Genomic DNA, 24,177 nt, shown 5'->3' with positions numbered 1-24,177 from the left:
AAGGAAGAATTGCAAAAAATATTTGTGTTTTTTCTAGAAGCTGATATAAATAATGATGGTAGTAAAATAGATCAAGGATTGTACGTTATTGTTGAAAACAGTACAACGAAGTTACATGACAACGGCAAAGACATAGATGGCGACGTAGAAGGTAAAGTTTATTTTGCTTGCAAAGAAGGAATATATACGTACAACCATAAAGAAAATAAAGCCTATAAATATGGAAATTTGAACGAAAGCATTATTTCGCTGGCTGTAGAAAACAGCAGTGGTATTATTTATGCGCTTACTGAAAATCATGATTTATACAAAATATCTGATAACGGCAGTAAATCCGACTTAGATAACCGAGTAAAAAATGCTCAAGAAATAGTTTTAGATACGCTTGATAATCTTTATTATTATGATAATGAGAAGCATGTGTACCAGGTGAAGGATCAGCGTGTAAACAAAATTGAAGGTTTACCGAAAAATCCAAGCAAAATGGTCATGATAAAAATACCTCTACTTATAGATATCAAAGGTATAGTCGTTTTAGCAGACGATGTTCCATATGTGGTTTACTCAAACGGCACAAGTATAATAGCCCCTGAAATTTTTGGCTTGACTAAGTCTAAACCCACAGCGTTCTCTACTGACTTAGTGCTAGTGATTTACTTTGCCATCGAGAAAAAATTATATCAATATGACATGGCACTCAATATGTTTTCAGATGTTTTAAGTGCGATTGGAGACAATTATAAGTTTTCTTTGAAATTGAAATAAATTCGTCATAAGTAATAGGAATGATTATATCCAAATAATTAACTAAGTATAACGATCATAAATGAATGAATGAAAAAGGTGATATAATGTGTGAAATGAACTTGTATTATGATTTTGAAAATATTTTGTACTCATTAAGTTGCAAAGCATAAAGTTTTTGGCTACAAAAATATTGAGAGTAAGTTAAAATAAGTTATTTATGAAAAATTTAAACTTACTTTACTAATTTATTGGGCATGTTAAGTAGAATAATAAAAATTGAAATTATGTACCTACTGTAATACTAATAAATGTTGATTTGCGTGTTATTTAAGTTGGTTTTTGTATTTATAATGCTTATTGACGTATTCTAAACAAAAGAACCCTTTTTGAATTAAATTAAGCAATCATATCATTATGATGTATAATTTAATGAACTGAAATACTTAAAAGTTAGGTAGGCCCCAGAAATGGATGTACCTATTAAAAAATGGAAGAAACTCCTGACACAGCTTTTACCATGAAGGCAAGACAAAGTAAGAGTAAAAGTAAGTTATGGTAAGTTTTAGCCAGTGACATAAAGATATTTTAATAAGAAGCTCTGGGAAACCACCGGGAAAGCCTAACTAGTTAGGTACAATATTTTTTATTGTCAGTCAGAACGCTTCAACTTCACTGTTACTACTTAGTTAGTAGTAGTAGTAGTTGGTTTAAAAATACTTTTTTCTTTAGTTGGGTAAATTTCAGCGACACAGAGTAGAGGCGGCAAGACACAAAGCGGGAAGCCCCTTCACGCAGTCCGCCGCAATGTTACAGTAATACAATTGTGTCAACGCACCTATTATCTAGCAGTAAATACTGTTTTACCAACTAAAGGTAAATTCGAACAAACTTGAAGTTACCTCACTTGTTTTTTACATACTATCTAAGTAGGTACATTACAATAACACACTTACCTACCACCGAATGGACCGCATATCTTACTTAACCTTTAAACCCATAATCTTGTACGAGTATTCCCTAGTCATTATCTACCTAATTATGATGTTGACAAAACAATAATAAGTCACACATTGTGACTTTCAACGAAGATCTCATTATTAGTCAGTTGTGTGCGCTATACGTTCCTTCCACACATCTTGAGAAATTAAACCAGGCAAGAAAGGTAAGTGAAGTGTTAAAACAAATAATGATGGGACTTCGAAGCTTAACCGGCTTTATTTTTAACTTTTAAAAGATAATTAGTATTTTTGCTAACTGATATCTGGGGGCACGGCAGTGCCCCCACCAAGTCGAGCAAAAAAGCGGCACGGCCGTACCATCCTTTTCTCGAAGCAATTCAGGCCATTTTCGACCGCCTGTAACTTCGTTGTGGATAAAACTAGAAGGCTGAATTTTCATTAGCTATGCAGGCATTGTAAAGACACGGTATATTTAAAATTTCATTCAATTTGAACCAGTAGTTTAAGAATTATAACGGGTCAAAGTTACTTAATTTTGTCACTCACTGACTGACTCACTGACTGACTCACTGACTCACCGATCATCAAAACTCTAAGGCACTTCTAGCAGACCTAGAAGCTTCAAATTTGGAATATAAGTAGTGTTTGGTGTATGAATCAAGGAAAAACTAAAATATTTGGGGGCACGGTAGTGCAACCGCCAAGTCGAGTAAAATTTTTCAATTTCGGTCCAGTTTTCTAGATACATAACTGCTGTCTACAAAATACAAAAAGAAATGATATTTGGGGGCACGGTAGTGCAACCGCCAAGTCGAGTAAAATTTTTCAATTTCGGTCCAGTTTTCTAGATACATAACTGCTGTCTACAAAATACAAAAAGAAATGAGATCCCATCAAAAACAATACTTGTCAAAAAAACCAAGTCTCGCAACTCAGTTGTTCTACGGTAAAAAGTTGTGAGATCCATGTAATACCAAGTCCAGGCCAGGAAATCTTTAACGTTTTACATAAATATATTGACTTGGCCATCGCATGAAAACACGTGTAAATTAAATTATTTAGTGCGATGGCCAAGTCAATAATTTATGTAAAACGTTAAAGATTTCCTGGCCTGGACTTGGTATTACATGGATCTCACAACTTTTTACCGTAGAACAACTGAGTTGCGAGACTTGGTTTTTTTGACAAGTATTGTTTTTGATGGGATTCATTACTTACTTCTTCCCGAGAGTAGAGATTAATATTTCCTTGATTTCAAAAACCTATGAGTGCGGAGCTTATAAAGTTACGAAAACTAAATAATGTGTTTTATTATCGAAATAGGTTATTGTTGAAATTGTCCCGATATTGTCACGATTAAACAATGTTTTAACCCCGTTATCGGGTCACGATGTGCAGAAATGTTTGTTTACAGGTTAATATTTTGTTTACAGGTTAAACATGAAATTCATAGCTATCTTTGTGATAGCTCTTCATTATGTACTTGCTATTAATGCCAGTCCAACAAAAACAAAGAATGATCCAGATGAAATGGTTATATACCAAGGACAACATGACATCGTTAAAATATATCCATCGCTGCCGTTAATGGAAGAATTACAGAAAAGAGTTGTGTTTTTTCTAGAAGCTGATATTAATAATGATGGTAGTAAAATAGATCAAGGATTGTACGTTATTGTTGAAAACAGTACAACGAAGTTACATGACAACGGCAAAGACATAGATGGCGATGCAGAAGGTAAAGTTTTTTTTGCTTGCAAAGAAGGAATATATACGTACAATCGTAAAGAAAATAAAGCCTATAAATATGGAAATTTGAACGAGGGTATTATTTCACTGGCTGTAGAAAACAGCAGTGGTATTATTTACGCGCTTACTAAAAATCATGATTTATACAAAATTTCTGATAACGGAAGTAAATTAGACGTGGACAACCGAGTAAAAAATGCTCAGGAAATAGTGTTAGATAAGGTTGATAATCTTTATTATTATGATAACGAGAAGAATGTGTATCAGGTGAAGGATCAGCGTGTGAACAAAATTGAAGGTTTACCGAAAAATCCAAGCAAAATGGTCATGATAAAGATACCTGCTCTAGTTGCAGACGTCGAAGGCATATTCGTTTTAGCTGACGATGTTCCATATTTTATTTATTCAAACGGCACAAGTATAAGAAGCCCTCAAAATTTTGGCTTGACTAAGACTAAACCCACAGCGTTCTCGGCTGAAGGAGTGCTAGTATTCTACGCCGCCGTAGATAAAAAATTATATGAATTTAATATCCTAGCCAAAATAATTTCAGGTGTTTTCAGTAAGATTGCAGACTTCTTTAATTTTTTTTAGAATTGTTAATACAATCAAGTCCAAAGAATTATTGGTAACAAATCGTCGCTTGCCTCTCTAACTGACGTATCTGAATTTTTTTTTCGAAACTGAGTTATCTACACCATCTTAATCAATTTCGCAAGACGAATCGATCTGTCTAATCGCCTGAAAATTTAGCAAAATGTCAGTTACGCCAGTTAGAGAGGCAAGCGACGAAATGTGTGAATGAAAAATTTGGAAGTCAGTATGATATTTTATACTGACTTCCACATTAAGTTGCAATGTTTAAGTACACATTTAGTTTTTGACTGCAAAACATAATGTTTAATTTTATATTTATGAAAAAATAAAACATAATTTATTAAGCATGATAAGTAAACTAATAATTTAATAATAAAATGATATGTAAAACTAATAAATGTTTATTGGCGTGTTGTTTAACTTGGTTTTTGTATTTATAACTTTTATTGGCGTGTCTTAAATAAAAAACCGGCCAAGTGCGAGTCGGGCTCGCACACCGAGGGTTCCGCCGTACAAACGTAGCGGTTTACAATTTATGACGTATTAAATCAAATTACTTACTTGATTCCGTTGCGAGTAGTGGCGAATTTCAAAATATGCGGTATGATTATTTTTTATTTATTTATTTTTCCTATATTTGCATTATAGGTAGGTACCTACCTACCTCAGCGTTTTGAATTTTTGCGTTGATTTAGAATTTCTCACAGTTTAGAGGCAATTAGATTTAAGAAGTGTTTGATATGAATTTCAACTTTAATATCTCTACGCGTTCATGTGAAAAAGGGTAGGTAGTAAGTTTATAATTATTAAAAAAATATTTTATGTCATGTAAGCAAAAATAATATTTTAAATTTTATATAACTTCAAATTTATCATTTTCGCAATTTTTCCTTTATCTGTACTATATAACGTTGCTTCGTGCCGAATTTCAAGATTCTGAGTTCACAGGAAGTACCTTGTAGGTTTTGATTCCCTAGCGTGTGACGGAAATTCGTAGGTGGTGTCGGTATAAACTGCTGTATCTTTTGATCGCGTTAACTTAGAAGTTTGATTTTTTTACTTCTTAAAGGGACAATAGGTCTAGGTATTTGGTATAAATTTCAATTTGATACCTTTATTCCTTCGTGAGAAATAAGGTAGTAAGTTTCATTTTATTAAAATATTTTTATTATATTATATAACTAAAAAAATGTGATTTTCGCAATTTTTCCTATATTTGCATTATATGACAATGCTTTATGCCAAATTTCAAGTTTCTGAGTTTACGGGAAGTATCCTGTAGGTTTTGATTCCTTTGCGAGTGTCGAAAATTTGTTGAAAATATCGACATAATCGGCTGTATCTTTTGATTGGCTTGGCTTAGAAGTTTGATATTTTCACAGCTTAAAGGGACAATAGACCTGAGTATTTCATGTGAATTTCAGCTTGATACGATCACGCGTTCTTGAGATAAAGGGTCTTGACAGACGGACGGACGGACAACAAAGTGATCCTATAAGGGTTCCGTTTTTTCCTTTTGAGGTACGGAACCCTAAAAACCCTTTTTGGAATGATTTACATAATATTAAAGCAAAAGCTGAAATAAAAGCTAGGTGGACCGGCACAGATTATGTATTATTGTATTAAATAATAAAACGAAACTCTACAGCTCTTACTATGGAGGCAAGTTAAAGTACGCGTAATATGTGGTATTTTTTTTGCCGGTAGCATATAAATATTTTAAAGAGTTCCGAGTGATACCATTGAGAAAACCTAATAGTTAGGTAGGTACACTAATTTTATTGTTTAGATCGTTTCAACATCATTGCGACGCAAAAAGAACAAAATTAAATTTTTAACGTACTTACATTATTCAGTCTGTCAAAATATGTTTAACCGTGCTGAAAATTGTTAATAAATACAAGTTTGTATTTATAGTAATTTATTTATTTCTTAACAAACGTCGTTAATAAAGTATCAGTAAATAAATCATTAAATAGTAATGATGAGTAATACTAATAACACTTTTGCTCTAGTCAAAGCTGTTTTTTATTTGTATTAATGTCAACAATTAAGTACGCATCTAACCATGCAGAAGTTACATTTCTAATTAATTCCATGGCCGGTAACTGAAAATGAAAACATTTTTAATTTAAGTCCAAATTAACCGCTGTAATTATTTTTTTGGTATGATAACAACATAATAAAAGAAAAACTTACCTTTTAGTTTACATAATAAATGTCTTAATAGCCTCTTGTTATCGCAATTAGCTAAACTTTCTGATGTTGAGTTCCTGTTGCTTTGTGTACCAGAGTTTCCCTCACTGCCATCGTGAATCCAAGGAGTCCATACGTAGTCAAAGTTGGCTGGATCAGCTTGAACTTGTATATTTGTAGGACCTCTTTTGTCTTGCATAGCCCAAAGACCCAGGACACGCTTGGTCAACGTCACAGCAACTTTATGTTCCTTATCCCAAAGATCATGGCTTTCTATAGGATCCCGTCTTACGTTAAAAAGACAACCACGACCTGAAAACAATGTATAGATTGACAACTAAATAAATTGTAAACTTTACGTACGTAGTTTTTGTTCTTGTTATATTGTTGTTGTTTTATAATTATGTTACTAAGTAGGAAATTACTATGTCAATAAAGTTTTTCCGTTGCATTCTATTCTACATCGCCCAATAATAATGAAATCAAATTAAAAATAGCTTTAACTATTTAAAATGTTACACACTTACGTGGAGTTGGTACACATAGCGTGCGGTCTTTCACCTTGTCCTCCTGTTTTATAACAGTAGCGTTTCTCATTGACAATACTTCATTATAGTCCAAAACAATTCCCATTCTTTCAAATACTCTTGCAACTTCACAAGACTTTAAAGCCGGATAATAAGCTGGAAGGGCTTTTTTGTTTATAATAAATTTCTCCCCATAATAATCATTATTCATTCCAGTAACATTTCCTATTACAATTTTGTAATCACCAGCTCTATATGAAGCAAACCTGTTGAGATCATTATCTTCCAAAGTTAAAAGCACATCTCTTCTGCTTGATTCGCCGTCCTGTACGATGGAATCCCATTGGTTAATTCCGTCAATTTTTCCGTTGAATTCACCGCCAGCAGCTGTGGTTAGAGTTGGTAACCAATCAGTGATGTGCATTAACCCGTCCCATATTCTTGGCTTGAATGACGAGTGCCAAATATAGGCTGGAACTCTAACAGCTCCTTCCCATGCGGTTTCTTTTAGTCCCCTAAAAGGCAAGTTGACACCCCAATTGTTCGTTTTGCCAATCGTTGGAGCTCCATTATCCGATACGAATATTATGATAGTATCATTCAATATACCTTTCGCATCTAGTGCTTTGACGACTTTCCCAACGCTAAGGTCAAGACTCTGGACAACCTCTGGAACATATTAAAGTGAGTGCTTGATAGACAATAGAAAGCAGTAACATTAAAGTGTAACACGCCTCCTTTTTAAGAGGTCAAAGTGGCCCATCTTAATCGATTAAATCTTAGTCTTCAGTACCTATTGACTAAGTTACCTGCATATAGTCTACGGTCCGAATGAGCAATGTGCCGGTTTTGGACCGTTGAGTTGAGTGGCGGCTGCAGCAACCCACCGATGTTGCCCGCATGGGGAGCGGTGTGTGTGAGGTGGAGAAACAGTGGCTGCGATGCATTGTGGTGATGTATAACTATAAAATACAAATATCATCCTTATATTGAGGCGGTATGTGTATTATAATTTAATGATATATATAATTAAACTCACTCCTGACGGCTCTATCAGTTAGCGCATCAACAATGTAACGTTCTTCATCTTCTTGTGGTATATTATCATCAAATAGATCGAGCCCAAACAGCGAATATCCGTTCGGCCACTGAAAAAGTACAAAAATAGCTTATGTAGGTATAATCTGTCAAAATGAGTGAAAGTAACCTACATACAGTGCATTGTGCATTTGGCCTTATAACCATTTGCGATAACTAAAAAGTAACACACCCATGTCAGATGAAGTAATAAAAAATTTCAACATTTTGGTTACATTAACCTTGACAAAGAATTGGCACTTGATTTCAATTAAGAATGTTATGAAAGTATCATTCTTTGCCTGCTACTTGCTGATAAAATCCCTAATAGCCTATTTTAATCTGTCAAAAATACTTACCTACTACAACTTTTAGTTTTACAAGTGTCGGACATACCTATGTTTGGAAATTTTACGGTCAACAATGAGCACCCGTTATTTACAAGCGTTATAATATCTGATAACTGTTCAAAACTTTTATTTTCAGTAACTTGTAAAATAGACCTTATATTTTTCTGGAAATATTTTACTGTTAATTTACATGGAACTTACTGTCTCCACTTTGTTATACGTATAATAGTCAACGAATCCACCTCTCGGTCCATAGTGCGAGTCGTACCCTCGCGCAGTGGGCAGGTATTCTGGTCGAGACATCCCTACATGCCATTTCCCCACAAGGTGAGTAGTATATCCCAACTCTTTCATGTACGAGGGTAAAAGCCGCTCTGTCAGAGGTATCCCGCGGTCCTCTCCGTTAAATAGAGGTGGTCCATGCATACCTAGAAAGTAAAACAATTGCCAATCACATAATTTTTTTCTACCACTGTTCAGCTGCAAAACCACAGATAACTTGGCAAACAAATTGGTTTCTCATGATTTGTAAGAAGCTAGCTACCTAGCACGGCATTGTGTTGCACGTATTAATTTACATTTTACATTATCAACTGCTACAACTAGAGCAATTATTTTACTTTTATTTGATCTTAATGGAAATTTCATTCAATCTCCAATTAGTCGTGAATTACTTGATTTAGGCCATTCATATGGGGGGAGTGGGGCCCCTTATTGTAAAAACATGCTCTTGCACCATATAAGTACCATTATTATTATGCCCTTGTATTTACCTAATCTCATGGGATATTTCCCCGTGAGCAGGGCAGTTCTGGCGGGGGTGCAGATGGCCTCACTGTAGTACTGTTGCAGGATCACACTCCGGAATGCGATGGTGTCTATGTTGGGCGTCAATATTTGATCCGATCCATGGTATGACACGTCATTCCAACCCTACAAGGAAAAGTGCGCAATTTATCTAAATAGATTCCAAAGTCCTACCTATCTCTTTATGACGAAGTACAGTTTTAGCATTATGTATAGTCCCTATTTTAGAGACGTCATATTTTATAACGAGATTATAAAGAACATGATGGTCTGCACTGTACAAGAGGTCCAGAAAATTACAACAACTCCACAATGTTTGGATGGATTATCGTAGTTTATAAAATCTTCAAGCCTTTTACTAAGTGTCTTTCTTTGTATCTTTTATTCATAAGTTTGTAAAATTCGTACCATATCATCGGCCATTATAAAAACAACGTGTGGAGATTTGGCATTCACGAGATCGACCATCTGCATCGTTGCTAGTAAGAAACACCATCGCACACTGAAACGAAATTATGTAGGAGATCAGTCCAAACTTAATGTATTTTTTGTAAAAGGTTATTATTATAAATAATGAGACAACAGATTAATATGCATTTTTGCTACAAATTCGCTCTTATTACAACAATTTCATTATGAAGCCACGGAGCTTATCTTGATGGGCCTACTGTACCTACCTATTTATGAAAAAAAGCAACAAAATGTGGAAATTCTAATTTACTCTGAAGTGTGTGTTAAATTTTCATGATTCAAAGAGACTAATGGGTTAAAAATGTTATTATTGTAAGGACGACTACTAAATTACGTTTCAGTAAATTTCCAAAATTTCAATGATAAGGGAAAATAAGTTAATCAGAAGTAAAGTACTTTGGTAGGCTTCTCTTTAAAACAAATAATATAGTAAATTAAAACACTTACCATTTTAATTTTATGGACTGATGCGTCATTGCACGGTCTTTTACTCAAACTGAAGACAAAGTCTTTTGAACTAAGTACTAATTAGCTCTGGAACTGTACTGGTAAGTACAGTCAAATTAAACATAAACTTAAAAATATATTTTTGAATAATATTTTTATTTATTCCTTTGTTCTATTTAATACAATGACAATATCAATATAAATTACCGATCAACATTGGCATAATTAAAATAAATTAATATTATTTAAATAATGGCATTGAAAACACACACTATTTCGGCCGAATCTATACTAAATTCATAGAGCTCAATATAATTAATGAAGAATAGTGAAGAATACCCTTTATTGATGCTTTCATATGCGACGATTGTACGGCATTGTTACTGCCGCAAAATATGTGTGTACCTACCTACTATTGTAAGGAAACTGTTAAATATTTTAATCTATAAATTATTCTGTACGCGAGTACCTTATTTAATACTTACCTTTAATGAAAAGAAGTATTTGAATAAATAAGTGCACGGATACATGTAGGTATGCCCTGTCACACGACATATACATAGCTGGGAGTAGACCGTATAAACTTAAATCATTGTTGAGTTATGAATATTTTCCCAAGACTGAAATAGTTGTAAACGTTGCATTGGGGTGAATTGCCAAATTTAACTTTTGGAGCAAGTTACACCGGTTCCTGATAACGTTTCAGATAAGTGGCTCGCTAACAAAGGTTCCTGTTAACTGCTGACTTATGAAACAAAAAAAAAATTACAGACTATATTTGACATGCACATTTATTATCTGCAAATAGTGATACATGCCCCTTTTCATGGCTTAAAGATAGATTTTAGGCAAAAGGTTACTAATTTAAATGAAAAGAAAAACATTATGACGTAAGTTGTTGAAGAATGTTCGAACCCAATATTTTGAAGTCGTTTTATGTAAAAAATATTCAGTTAGTTTTCGTGAATGCCTAATAAGTCGGATAAAATTTTATTTGTAGACGTACGCGTCTAATTATTTTGTTTCTAATAAATGCGTAGGTTACGACCTAATAAATTAAATAGGTACTATGTATGTATTGTTAATTGTGAAAAATATAAAACGTTAAAATAGCGGTATCGTTATAGCCAATGAGATGCTGTCATAGTGGCATTGACAATACGTCAATGTCACACGAGAATCAAACGTCAGAATAGAGGGACGCGCGGAGACGACTCCGCGCGCTTTTGTGCTAAGTGATTAATTGTATCTAAAATAAGGCAATATAATGTGAAAGATGAGTATCCAGTGTTTTATTTATGAGAATAGATCTACCGGCCTTTAATAGTTCAGAAGTGAGATCTGAAACCTATGATAGTAACGTGATTTCAAAGTGTTCCAGGTGACCAATGTTTCGTGTTATTTGTCACGAATGTTATCACAAAACGCCCACGATTCTATGATTAAAATTGAATATGATGAAGAGAGAATGTCAAGGAAACCACGCTGACAAAGGTGTGAGATGCAGAAAAGTATTTAAGTACGAGAAATGATGGACGCAAATTATGAAGATACTCCCTCCGTAACTTGGCTTGTGGTCACGTAAGTGGTGAACAATTTGACTAACGATGGCCCCAGAGCAGGTACGATTTATTATTATTATCGATTATTCCAACAGCAACTATATTAACACATTTCCTTTTTGAGCAAAATAATGCATGGAAGTGAATGATGCATCAAATGTTATAGGTATTGTCAGTCTTTACTGATAATGCCAGGAATGTGTGTGAAAGCTATGGTATGTGCTCACTTTAATTGCAATGTCCAATAAACTATTTTAGTAAATCAAATTAAATTGAACAGTGTTCATTTGTTCATGTTTACATTCTGCAAAGAATAACTGGTTGAGATTTAAAATCTATAAAGAATAGATAGAATTTGGTCAGATAAATTAAATAAGTTTGGTGATCATGCCCGAGTAACCTCTTGGCATTATTTTGGAGAAGAATTAATAATTAGTTTTATTCAAGTAAATTGAAGCTAAGGTCTGTGTTGTGTAAACCAGTTTTAGTATCATGATGTTTCTTTCTTGATGTTGAGCACTATAAGATGAGATAAAATCTATTAAATAGCTTAATTTGTAAATTGAAATTAAGTAAAGCAGCCAGTCATGCCGTTGAACATGTGGTGTATTTTTGGTACTCTTATAGTGATTGATACTTCAATTATTGTGAAACATAATTATTATTATGTTACATGATGCTATATTTTGAGTAAAGATAATGTTAATATTGAACTTTTCCAACTTATCAATTAATTTCTGCTGCCAGTAATGATTTGGGTTGTATCACTAAAATTGAAAATTAATTAAAATTTATCCAATTATTATAATTAAAAAAAAAAAAGATATAGAATGTGGTACATTTAACTTAAAGAGTATTCTTGTGTACCAGCCATTATTGTTGGTTATTCTTCCCACATAGTGAAAATGATTTTAATCTTGAGGTTATTTATTAGCTGTTTAATAAAAAGGTTACTGGTTGTAGCATGTTGTGTGTGCATATTTTTAGATTTGACTTGAGTTTTAGATATGGTGACTTATCTGTCTGCGGGTTGGCCCTGTGGTGAGCAAATCAGTCAAGCACAATACCTGAGTGAAGCTGAACACGGAACAAGGGTACTTCACATAAATGATTTGGAGTTGGACAGAAGGTAATGCAATACAAAAGGACATCGGCTGTGATATTTGGTGAGTGAAAATGTAATACAAAAGGAATCAGCTATGATATTTGGTGAGTTGAATTAATGTTTTATTGCAAGGGTTGAGCTGAGACTAGCAGTGCCACTGCGGCTTGGTTGTTTAACTGTGCTTATTCTTGTCATTGGCATGAAATTGCATACAATTAACTTGAGTGTGAACAGATTGTAATAATGAATTGGCTACAGTCTACTGCTAGACTTTAGAACTTCCCAACTGCCGCTAACAGTCTTAAGCAAAAAGTTATTATTAATAATGGTGAATAAGATTATGTTTTTTTTTAATAATGGTATCAATGGAGCAAAGTACTAGCAGTGATCAAATAAAGTTTATATTGGTGATGATTGTGTTGTGTGCTTCCCTGTAATGACTGGGTTAACAACAGATACTTGAATATGAAGTCAGTTGCATTGTGGGTGAATTTTGGCCAAGCATGAGAAGAGAAGTATTGTACTTGTTAAATTAAAGTTCTTGGATATTTCCATGAATGCTTGTTCCTATTTGAGGATGGTAAGTTCATGGAAGTATGTGCAGTTTCCAAAGATAATAGTTGGAAGTGTATTGCTGTCAACACAACAATAACAGTAAGATTATTATGATAAAGTTGCATTTGTGTGTGAAGCAAATTTGTGTTCACTAAGACACAATGTTAAGCATAAATTGTTTCACTGTTTATTACTGGCATTATTATTGATGATGATTTATGTAGTTGTGTTATTCATATTTTAGAGTTTACATTGAAATATTTTATTATTTAAATAAAGATAATGTTGTGATTATGGGAATGGTTTGAAAATAATAATAATAATAGGGGTATGATGTACTATGTGAGGATCATACACCAGTGGGCATTGTCATGAAACTGGGTGGACTTTGTCATTTTGTGTGAGATGGATGTCCTGATAGCTGTGTGAGGAGGACATGTGGCATTGTCTTGAAACTGTGTGGACATTGTCATTCTGAGTGGGATGTCTGTGTGACATCAGGAATTGTGAAGATGTCGTGTCTTGTGTGGGAGACATCATGAACTATGATGTTTTGGCTTGTGTAGCGACATCATAGGGCTGTGTGGCGAGGCGCAAACTGTGTGGAATGGCCTAATCTGTGTGGGTTTAAAGAGAAAATGTTAAAAGAACCATAACCAATCCCATAAATCATTTAGGTCCAATAGTATTTATTTTAATTGTATTGCATTGTATAACTTCATTAAAATTACGTCATTAGGAGTTCACAATGTTCTAAATTAATTCTGAATAATACCGAAGAGAAGAGGCAGTATCATGAGCAAATGGAGAACCTACTGAGAAAGGCATACGCCGGGCGCTGTAGTGGTGACTTCGTGGAAAGCTTCAACGACGTCGAGCAAGCAAAGAAGTGATTTTTCAAGTGGACGAAGACCACAGGAAGGCGGTCTTCCATGTCCGGAACTGGAACAGCAACAACGACAGACTGCTAGCAGTCGCCCCGAGCGGCAGGCGCGCCGCGAAGAAAGGAGCGACTCCCCTAGAAGCTCCTGAAAAGCAGTGGCGCCTCAAGACCGGATGGGACGAGCCCGTTCTGGAAGACGTCGCAGCATACTTCGAGAAATGGCTGTCAGACCTGCAGATTATGAAGAGACTGCGTATTCCTCGATACTACTACGGGGGGGGGAGATAAATGAAACTCCGAGAGCTGCACATCTTCTGCGATGCAGGCGAGGAAGCCTACGCCGCCGTTGCGTATTGGCACCTCACTTACAACGACAGGAAGGACGCGGAAGTTGTGCTGGTAGCTGCGCGTGCCAAAGTGGCTCCAGTGAAGACACAAACGATATCGAGGTTGGAGCTACGAGCAGCATGAACGGAAGTGCATCGGCTGCCTGTAGAAGACACTATCTACTGGAGTGACTCCTAAACTGTGCTGCATTGGCTGCGGAACGGAAGCCGCCGCTATACACCCTACGGAGCGCATCGACTTGAAGAGATCACCGAGGAGACAAGGCTGTCGGAGTAGCGTTTGAGTACCCACTCACTTGAACGTAGCCGACGTGGCGTCGAGAGCGGGATACGTGCCTACATCGGAAGAGGATGAGTTGTTCCAAGGGCCGTCGTTCCTTAGAAGACCGAAGTCTGGATGGCCACGGCAAGAAGGCAAGGACGATGACGTGACAATCGAGCAACACCGCATCTCGTCACTGGGAAGATCGAGGATAACGAGACGGTCACATCGGACCTCTCGCTTTGAATATTCCAGAACATGAGAGACAGAGTTGGCAATATCGCGAGAGAAAGGGAAGAGTATAAGATAAGGAGCAGGGCATTCCAGCTGACTAGTTTAATTCAGATAAGAAGCGAGTTAAGAAATCAAAGTGGTCGAAAAGAAAAAGTGAAGAACTCAGAAATAAAGCTGTTTACAACAAGTACTCTGCCTTCAAGATTTATGCCGGTTCCTAGCCCACGAACATGCAGTCCACTGCTCATCAACAGTGAGGGTTCTTTCCATTCTTGGAAGTAGAATGGGTTACAGTTCTATGATTTGGAGTTTATCGGAACCAATAAGTTGTATTTTTGTGGTGGTTGAACAAACCTGATAGAAACCTTGGATAAAGGCCTAATTGGGCATCAAAGGATGAGTTTCTTCGGTGGTAACATTTTGGGCATATGAGCTATGGTGCCTATATTAAGATGGCATGTGTGTGATCGACATTATTGTCATTATTGAAGCAGCTGATTCTAAAATATTGAACGAAAAGATAATTGTGGTAGCGTCTGTATGACCATTGGCGTGGCGCTACTGATTGAGGAGCACGCTGAGCTTCTAGATGATATGGATGTGCTGTGTAATGATGACATAGATGTACTGTGTGATGATGATATAGATGTACTGTGTGATGATATAGATGTACCGTGTGACGATGATATAGATGTATTGTGTGATGATTTCTCGTTTCAGCAGAACCAAAGGTGGTCAGCGTGTGGTGCGAATGGTGATGGAGATGGCAGAGTGGATCTAGCCAGGTGCTCAGCTGGATCCTAATACGAGGCGTCAAGTGTGCCATGAGCAGACCTTCGAGGGCGAAGGAATTGCAGGAAGGCCGAACTGTTAATTGTGAAAAATATAAAACGTTAAAATAGCGGTATCGTTATAGCCAATGAGATGCTGTCATAGTGGCATTGACAATACGTCAATGTCACACGAGAATCAAACGTCAGAATAGAGGGACGCGCGGAGACGACTCCGCGCGCTTTTGTGCTAAGTGATTAATTGTATCTAAAATAAGGCAATATAATGTGAAAGATGAGTATCCAGTGTTTTATTTATGAGAATAGATCTACCGGCCTTTAATAGTATGTACATACTGCTATGAATCTTGGTAAAGGAAATAAGGTACTTTGACATAGCCCGACGGATTAGCAAACTGAAGTGACAATGGGCAGGGCACATAGTAGGTACCTACGCAGAACTGACGGCCGATGGGGCAGCAAGGTTCTGGAGGCCGCGTAACGCAGCGTGGGACGTCCACCCACAAGTGTGGGCCGACGATATCATAAAGGTAGCAGGAAGGCGCTGGAAGCAGGCCGTTACCAACCGGGCAACATGGAAAGCATTGGGGGAGGCCTATGTTCAGCAGTGGACGTCCTATGGCTGAGATGATGATGATGATGATCTTTAATTTCACTATCGGCAAGATACTGAATTTAGTTGGTACCTACCTGTATTTACTTAAAAGTGTTCTTGCTTTATAAAATAAAACGAGCTTTATACAATATAGATTATCGATATTATTGCTACAGAAAAACTTTTACAAATAAATATAAATCTCAAGTAATCACACTTCGAAAATAATCTTCAATAATCTTTCTGTTTATTAGTATTTCTGTATTTCTAACTACAATATTCGTAATCCCATTTACTTTTTTTTGGAGTATTAGTCATATTATCTTATCTCTAGTATTTAAACTAATTGCAAGCACAAATGTTTTGCGCAACACTGTACTACTTACTCACAAAAATCATTATCATAAAAATTAGTTTCGCAAACTTTCTTTGCACAAGTGTTTGTAATGTGATAAAAATAAACACTATGATATTATCAGTATTTAAATAAATATGACGTCCTTAGAAATTATATCTAGTCTCAAGTTAAGCGAAGCTTGTAGGTCATAAACATAGGTAAGGTTAAAGGTACAAAAAAAGTCTTTAAGTATGTTTATATCCGTTGTCTAGTACCTACTCATAGTACAAGCTTTGCTTAGTTTGGGACTAGAAGCGCAGTGTAAAATGTCAAAGGATATTATTTATTTATTATTAAAATAAGATAGGTCAGCACAAAATACATATTTGAACTGTGCGGTGATTGCTATGCGAAACACTATGCTAGGCTAGGTCAATAAGATATTATTGACCTAGCCTCATGACGATGACGTTGATTCCTTTTTCATAAATGATCTGCAAACGTTGTCCAGGTGTAATTAAAAAAGGCTGGATTAGACTTTGGATTTCTATAAAGTGGTGACCTCGGTATAAGTCTCTTTTTCTCTTCCGTTAATCGTAACAACATGCTCTCTACCAAATCGGGAAACAATGCAGACAAATCCTTCGTTTCACACGGGTCCTCTTTGATGTTAAATAAACATAATTTATCTGCAAAATAAGTTGTCATATTATTTTAGTAATTTAACATGATAAAGAGATGGGAAAAGATTATATCTACCACTTACCACTTTTTGGATAGCATAATTGAGACTCGTCAATGTGATCACAATTGACTTTGAAAGTATTTCTCACATTTGTATAATATTCCGTATCTTTTAATCTATCAATCTTTTCTAAAGATTTGTATGCTTTACTTTTTTTAATAGCATCGAAATATGATGGCGGTTTCCCAATTATTCGTAACAAGCTCCCACCGCCTTGATAGTCACTGTACTCAGGCGTTACATTACCGGTTACCAACTTAAAATCATTAGAAATGATAGAAGAAAAACCGAACATATCATCGATTTCAAACATTTCTTTTCTACTGGATTCTTTATTTATTATAATATCATCCCAAAGACTAATGCCATCTATATTCTTTGGAAGTTCTGCACCTACAGCATTGAGTAGAGTGGGAAGCCAATCCACTACGTGGACATATCCTCTGTAAAGATGGTTAGCTTTCGGTAGAGGTGTCCACATAACTCCAGCAAGCCTTATTCCTCCCTCGAATGGAGACATTTTAAGTCCTCTCAAAGGCCAATTACTTCCGTAATTAACGGAGTTGCCAGATGTCATAGCGCCGTTATCTGACACAAACACGATTATGGTGTTATTCAGTATACCCTTTTCTTCGAGGGCTTCTACAACGTCCCCAACGCTGTCATCGAGTTTTTTCACCATTGCTACAAAAATAGAACATTTTTATAGTTTTATTTTTATCTAATGTGGAGCCCACCGACAGCCCGGTGGCTTGGTCTCGGAGACTTTATTTCAAAAGAATCATGTCGACGACTTGCATCAGAGCGTGTAGACTATTAGAAAAGATTTTCAATGCCTTTTCCAGACAATGAAAAAAACATTAACAATCGTGCATGATCTCGTACCTATAAATTAATACCTCACATAATAGGCATTATTCAAAGTCCTAAGTGGTATAAATGTAGCTTAAGCAAAAGGAGTACATTTTTGCCATTTATTTAAAGTTTTACATACCTGCGAATATTCTCCGCTCAGGGGACTCTACGTGCCTCATTGCTCGGACGTCTTGCGGAGGCGCCTGTAGCAGCGCGCCGTCGTTGGACCCGTGGGGGGCCATGTGGGCCAGCATCAAGAACAATGGGGTGGACTCGTCGTGAGACTTTATTACTGAAAGTAGTACACATTTATGGTAAGTATTTATTTCGAGTGGCTATTCTCAGTTGAAAGAATTATTCCTTTAGTTCGGACTTTTAATAATGCTATCCTACTAATATTGGGAAATATTGTGAGAATGGAATGATATATGTTTTTTACACTACACTACTTACGGATTTTGATGAATCGTAACGCGAATAACACATATAGTTTAATATTAAACAATTGACCAAATTATACAAACTGAATTACACGGGGGAAAAGCCGTGGGCAAAAGCTAACCTTTTAGTTCTTAGTTTAGCGAGTTTTTGTAGTAGCAAAAACTTAACATACTTGATATAGCTTCTTTATTGTACAAATCCGTCAAATACCCTTCGACATCCCATGCTGGAGTTTCATTTCTATACAAGTTTAAACCAGAAACTAAATCATTCGACAACTGAAAAAAAAAACATTATGTAAACATAAATGTTTCGATCAATTTCCCCCATATTGTAACTACGTCATATGTTTTGGCGCACAGAAATGACGACCGGCATACTCACCTTTTCTTCGAGCGTGTATTCATAGTAATCTACAAATCCACCCATATGCCCGAAATGTGTGTCGAATCCACGTTTTAAAGGCAAATATTCCCCTCGTGAACCGCCTACATGCCATTTGCCAACCAAATGCGTCGCGTAACCCAACTCTTTCAAATACTGGGGTAATATTTTTTCTGTAATGGGCAGCCCTCTGTCCTCGCTGTTTGTCAGAGGGTAACCTTGCATACCTGTAGAAAATTAAATTTCACAAAATGAAACCTCTACGCACAAAATTGAAAATAATTTGTTTTAAAACAGTAATTTCCAGCTACATTTTTAGAAGATGCAAGTAATGTTTACAAAATGGGTTTGTGTACTTTGTGATCTGACCATGTACGTTGATTATAAGGGGCATTCTTGTAATAATTTTAAGACGTTATTAATACTCAATACTAGAAATTTTAAGTACTTAATGCTATTTGCCCACGTTTAAAAATGTTTTATGGTATTGACAATTTTTGGCCAGCTTATTACTTTACTCATATTAACTTACCGGTGACATGTGCATATTTTCCAGTCAAGAAGGCGGATCGCGAAGGTGTACATATGCAGTGACTGTAGTATCTCTCCAGAGCCACTCCACTATATCCCAACATGTCTATGTTGGGTGTCAGAATCTGGTCCGTACCATGAAAGCTCACGTCATTCCAACCCTTAAAATATGACCATGATAAGAAAATATTATGTCAGAAAATCCTATAACAATATAAATAAATTCCCATTGTATGAATATTACGAGTTAAAAAACGTGGTTTCACGTCACATTGTTGGCATCATAATAATATGTTTACTGTAAGTAAGGTAAGTGCCCCCTACTTCGGTATATTAAGGCTCTTACGACTTTAACAATTTATTTAAAAATAACCAAGGATGACATCAGTATGAAAGCTTTTGTATGCTAAAGTTTGGTCTTTTGACAGTAACTTAATACATAAATTATAGTTATATTGTTTAACCTTTTTTTAATATTAATTGTTCTGCGGACCTCTTGTTTGGATCCTGTTTCGTGATAAAATTTTGCTCTGTTTCTAAGTTCGTGAACTCATGTCCCCTATTTCGGGATAAAGTTTTACGCATCGAGTTAGGATATTTTAATAATGATTAAGGGTTTAATAAATGTAAAAACGATAGTATAAATTTAGAATAAAAGAATTCTGTGAAATTGACGATATTACTTACCTGAAAATAATATTCATGAGAATAATGTGAGTCTGTCTAGCTAGGTAGGTACGTACCTTCGTATAAAGTTTTGATTTATTATTCTAACAATATGTGAAAATATTTATATAATCATCAGAAATGAAGGGGGGCCTTACCCCCCCCCCTCCCCTTCGTACCCATAAAATTTAGATTTTTTATTTCTAACGATGTGAAAATATTCATACAAGTCTAAATTTAAAAAATGTGGGGGGGCGACTAACCCCCCACCCCTGGAGCTGCTTCAAGTGAGGGTAGTCCCCCCCCCCTGAAAATAACCCCATATACGCCAATGACTCATAATAAAAATTAATTAATTTATTACTTAGGTAGGTAAGTATTAAAAACTATAAAATATGTCGATTTCTTTGATGTTATGTGTCATACAAGTACCTATCACTATACATTTATATATCACGAACTTGGGAAAAAGTAACAATAATTACGGTTCCTTGTTTCGTGATACTGATTATTCCAAATTCCCCAAGTAAAATTCATGGATTATTGTCAAATTGTGTCAATTAACTATTATCTATCCCGTATAAAATACAAATAAACCAAGATAAATAAAACGAATCGAATTAAAACTAAAATTACGCTGGTAGTACTTATGCTAATTTATCTTAAAATTGGTCATTTATGTGAACTTCAAACTCGTGTCATATAAATTCTAGTGAACGAAACATGTACCGAATTTAGATCATGAGAAACTTAAATAAATGTATTATTTGTTTCATAACTTACATTTCAATTATCATAAACAATTATTTAAAAACCAAGCATCAAAATATTATCCATAATATCCTTGATTCGGTAGTATCACGAAACAGGGGACACCCGAAAAATAATATGTACGCTATTTCGTGAGTCAATTAATCGCAATTTTAAAGGAATTCTACGTTTTCATATAACTTTTTTCTAAGCCAAATCAATTGTCAAAGAACACATGAAACCACTATAACAAGTTTTATGCAAATGGACGTTACTTCGCCTTTTTATAAGCTTAAGAAGTTGGAGCGCTAACCTTACGGTGAGAGCAACATTTTCACGCCGCACGGCTGTTTTTGGCTCTCTGAGAGTTTGAAGCTTCGTATTGCTCTCATTTTTGGCGCCACAATGTTGGTACTTGGTTTTTTAGATAGCTTAAATAATAGAGTTTTTGTAGTAATAAAGAATTTTTATAAATAATATTCCATTTGCTTATTATTTGAGCTAGAAAAAAAACTTACGAACTTACGTACTATCACGAACTAGTAGCCGTTTACCTTAAAACATAATTCAAAAGTGCTAAAAAATTGTAAATTGCAATAAAAAACACTATCAATCCGTAGCCATATCAAATTGTCACACCAGTGTGACAGGTCGTCCAAATCAAAACTTAACGAGCTCTTAGTTAGGCCTACTTACCTAACTAAGGCTAAGTTGCACCACCTAACTTTAACTATAACGTTAACCGGTGTTTTTGTATGTAGTTTGACAGATTTTTGACGTTTGTTAAAGTCAAATTAAGATGGTACAACCCAGCCTAAGAATGATTTAATTTTAACCTTTTTGCATTTTGAATCATGCCGCCATTCACTATAACTATGTTGGCGGCGTGCTCAGATGCCCTCAATGCGCGAGGGATTTTACCGCGAAAATAGGCTACGTAAGCCATCTTCGGGCACACCAGCGCCGCCAAGACAGCTAGGAGTCGGAGTGGTCGCCATGGCCGAAATCGGTCGGATGGATCATCATTTTACAAAAAAGCTACGCACAGTATTGCGGCGTCTTATGTAGTGGTACCTATTAAAAGTTATTTTGTAACAAAAATGATGTATACTAATGTGCTGTCAACTCTACATTAATTCTCTACGAAACTCTACGAAATGTAATGTTTATTATGTGAAATGAAAAATAACCCAGACATTTTATCAACACAAATAAATTAATATGCGGGTCACTTTTATCTGTTTGAATTGCAAAAATAATATGAGAACTCACCAGATCATCCGCCATTATGAAAACAATGTTCTGTTTTTTCATGTCAAACGTCCCGTGAACGACTACTGCTGATATTACCGCAATGAATAAAATGTAGAATGTTCCCATTCTATAAACATAATTTAACAAAATTATTTAAAATAATGTATTATAATAATATATATTATTTAGGTTTTTGGTAATGGGTAGGTAATTCTTATCCTGCGATGATTCATAGTATCATACAAAAAAGATGCAAGTCATCATAATGTAGCTAAACATATTGTATACAGGGTGAAATTTAAATCGTTGTTCTCCTAGACTCGACTCATCTCATGACACACAGTACATTCCCCAAATATGGACAATTCCAATGAGTTAAAATTACCTTATACAGACGACAGCACATCAAACTTAACAGTTAAGCATCTTATTTCGATGTAATAGGTGTTATGTATGTTAGTCTTATGTGCTGTTAACTGTACAATCGTTTTAATCTCTGTAAAAGAACACAGTAATACAAATAAGTAAATAGTAAACATAAAGACAAAAAAAGTCATTAGATTTGTCTCTTAATTGAGGAATTTATCACGAGTAGAGTCTTTAAACTTCATCCTGTATGTATAAAAAACACTTTTGTCTCAAAAGAAATGAAAATTACAAAAACATAAACTTACCTTATCGGATGTATCTTATTCAGCTGAACGAACTTGCTGTTGTACGATTTGTCAATGCACTGTCTCCACATACCAAATCAATCCAACTTATAATTAAATAGTCTAGAGATAGAGATGCGGCGACCTCTATGTATCGTATCTTACTATGATAAGTCATTCAACTCAATAATATGAAGTCCACGGTTACCTATTATACTAGCTATACCTTCGCCTTCGCTTACAAATAAAAGATAACATGTCACAAGCAAAGAAATAAACAAATCTGTGAGCTCAGGAGTACGAACACAGAATACCTAGTAGTTTTTGTGAAACGTCTATCTGTAGATGCACAGATAAAAAAAAATGATATGACTTCAAATCTAGTAAATTCTCGATAGTTCAAACATCATTGATAGACCGGTTAACTCGTTGACTCAAAATTTTCATGATGACTGGGTTTTAATCAGACAAATCAAACGTTGTGTTCTTAGTTCATTAATAAATCGGCCCAAGCATTTCAATTTATTTAATAAGAGGCAACTGCTTGGCTGTGGACATATAATTAACATTAACATACATGTTTCATCGCTATTAGGAGACAACAAGGTGATAAGATGACACTTAAATACCTGTTTACTTACATTCTAATTTTAAAGTTATATTTTGATGTCTTGTCGGTACAATATTATCAAGCTACATTAATTAATAGGGTAATCGGACACGAGCAGACGCATTTTGACTACTTTATTTCTAACATAATTCTCGGACACGTCTTCTTGGAGAATATTTCGCAATTTTTTTTAAACATTTTTTTTATAACCAAATGGAGGGGTTCCCTAGGCCGCTATACATATTTTCTAACCGTACACAAATAATTTTATTGTTATCTGATATTGTTTAAATTGTTGGTAAAATACCAAGGTCCCAATCTCTTTCCATTCAATGTAGGAGTGGTTTAGTTCCGGTTGTGTTTTGTTCGTAGACAATACCTAGGGCCTATCTAAAAATCGCATAAATATGATAGTTCAAAACCATACACAACATTGGGTTCTTAGTTTCATGGTGTATATCGCCTTCCGTAGGTAATCATCTGAAACTATAGGTTATTCGACAAATTGATCAACCTACTTTCATAATTAAAAATGTGTAAATTTATATTGACTGTAAGAAGTAAACATACCTACCTACTTAGCACTTAAATAGCAGTATAATAATAAGTGTGAAAGTTGTCTTGATGATGATTACATAAGTACTAAGTTTAATAAAATCAGTCGGCATAAATAATAACACCAAGTAGAAC

The 24,177-nt window shown here is 35.2% G+C and overlaps 3 protein-coding genes across 4 annotated transcripts; 1 reads left to right on the top strand and 2 right to left on the bottom strand.

Moving 5' to 3' along the window:
• Positions 1-1,804: 1,804 nt before the first annotated feature.
• On the top strand, positions 1,805-4,472 carry LOC135074183 (uncharacterized). Its single transcript, XM_063968483.1, has 2 exons — positions 1,805-1,909; positions 3,140-4,472. Exon 2 carries the CDS (start codon positions 3,147-3,149, stop codon positions 4,047-4,049), a length of 903 nt encoding a protein of 300 aa, XP_063824553.1. The 5' UTR covers positions 1,805-1,909; positions 3,140-3,146; the 3' UTR covers positions 4,050-4,472.
• Positions 4,473-5,189: 717 nt separating this feature from the next.
• On the bottom strand, positions 5,190-11,000 carry LOC135073870 (arylsulfatase B-like). Of its 2 annotated transcripts, XM_063968094.1 has the most exons (9): positions 9,928-11,000; positions 9,418-9,511; positions 8,976-9,135; positions 8,404-8,630; positions 7,815-7,923; positions 7,585-7,737; positions 6,776-7,444; positions 6,252-6,560; positions 5,190-6,160 (listed from the first exon to the last, which is right to left on the bottom strand). In XM_063968094.1, exons 1-9 carry the CDS (start codon positions 9,954-9,956, stop codon positions 6,138-6,140), a joined length of 1,773 nt encoding a protein of 590 aa, XP_063824164.1. In that variant the 5' UTR covers positions 9,957-11,000; the 3' UTR covers positions 5,190-6,137. The 2 variants fall into 2 exon arrangements, with proteins under 2 accessions (XP_063824164.1, XP_063824163.1); XM_063968093.1 differs by lacking the exon at positions 5,190-6,160 and having other exon boundaries at positions 6,167-6,560.
• A 5,733-nt stretch (positions 11,001-16,733) lies between these two features.
• LOC135073886 (arylsulfatase B-like) lies at positions 16,734-23,017 on the bottom strand. The gene is made up of 8 exons (XM_063968122.1): positions 22,899-23,017; positions 22,243-22,351; positions 19,556-19,715; positions 19,024-19,250; positions 18,812-18,917; positions 18,338-18,490; positions 17,365-18,027; positions 16,734-17,287 (listed from the first exon to the last, which is right to left on the bottom strand). The coding sequence occupies exons 1-8, from the start codon at positions 22,967-22,969 to the stop codon at positions 17,082-17,084; spliced, it is 1,695 nt and encodes a 564-aa protein (XP_063824192.1). The 5' UTR covers positions 22,970-23,017; the 3' UTR covers positions 16,734-17,081.
• Between the last annotated feature and the right edge of the window lie 1,160 nt (positions 23,018-24,177).

Source organism: Ostrinia nubilalis, chromosome 8 (genome assembly GCF_963855985.1).
Source record: "Ostrinia nubilalis chromosome 8, ilOstNubi1.1, whole genome shotgun sequence".
NCBI lineage: Eukaryota > Metazoa > Arthropoda > Insecta > Lepidoptera > Crambidae > Ostrinia > Ostrinia nubilalis.
Note: the sequence above shows the minus strand (reverse complement) of the source record. Positions and strands in the feature narration are given on the sequence as shown.

Bases quoted from the DNA above. Each gene is read 5' to 3' on its own strand.
- LOC135073870 (XM_063968093.1), bottom strand. From the start codon at position 9,956: ATGACGCATCAGTCCATAAAATTAAAATG. The intron at 7,738-7,814 runs GTGAGTTTAATT...TGTATTTTATAG, and splicing joins AACTGATAGAGCCGTCAGGA to TTATACATCACCACAATGCA. The intron at 7,445-7,584 runs GTAACTTAGTCA...AATATGTTCCAG, and splicing joins GGACCGTAGACTATATGCAG to AGGTTGTCCAGAGTCTTGAC.
- LOC135074183 (XM_063968483.1), top strand. From the start codon at position 3,147: ATGAAATTCATAGCTATCTTTGTGATAGCTCTTCATTATGTACTTGCT.
- LOC135073886 (XM_063968122.1), bottom strand. From the start codon at position 22,969: ATGTGGAGACAGTGCATTGACAAATCGTACAACAGCAAGTTCGTTCAG. The intron at 19,716-22,242 runs GTGAGTTCTCAT...TCATATTTTAAG, and splicing joins TCATAATGGCGGATGATCTG to GGTTGGAATGACGTGAGCTT. The intron at 18,918-19,023 runs GTGAGTATGCCG...TTTTTTTTTCAG, and splicing joins AATACACGCTCGAAGAAAAG to TTGTCGAATGATTTAGTTTC.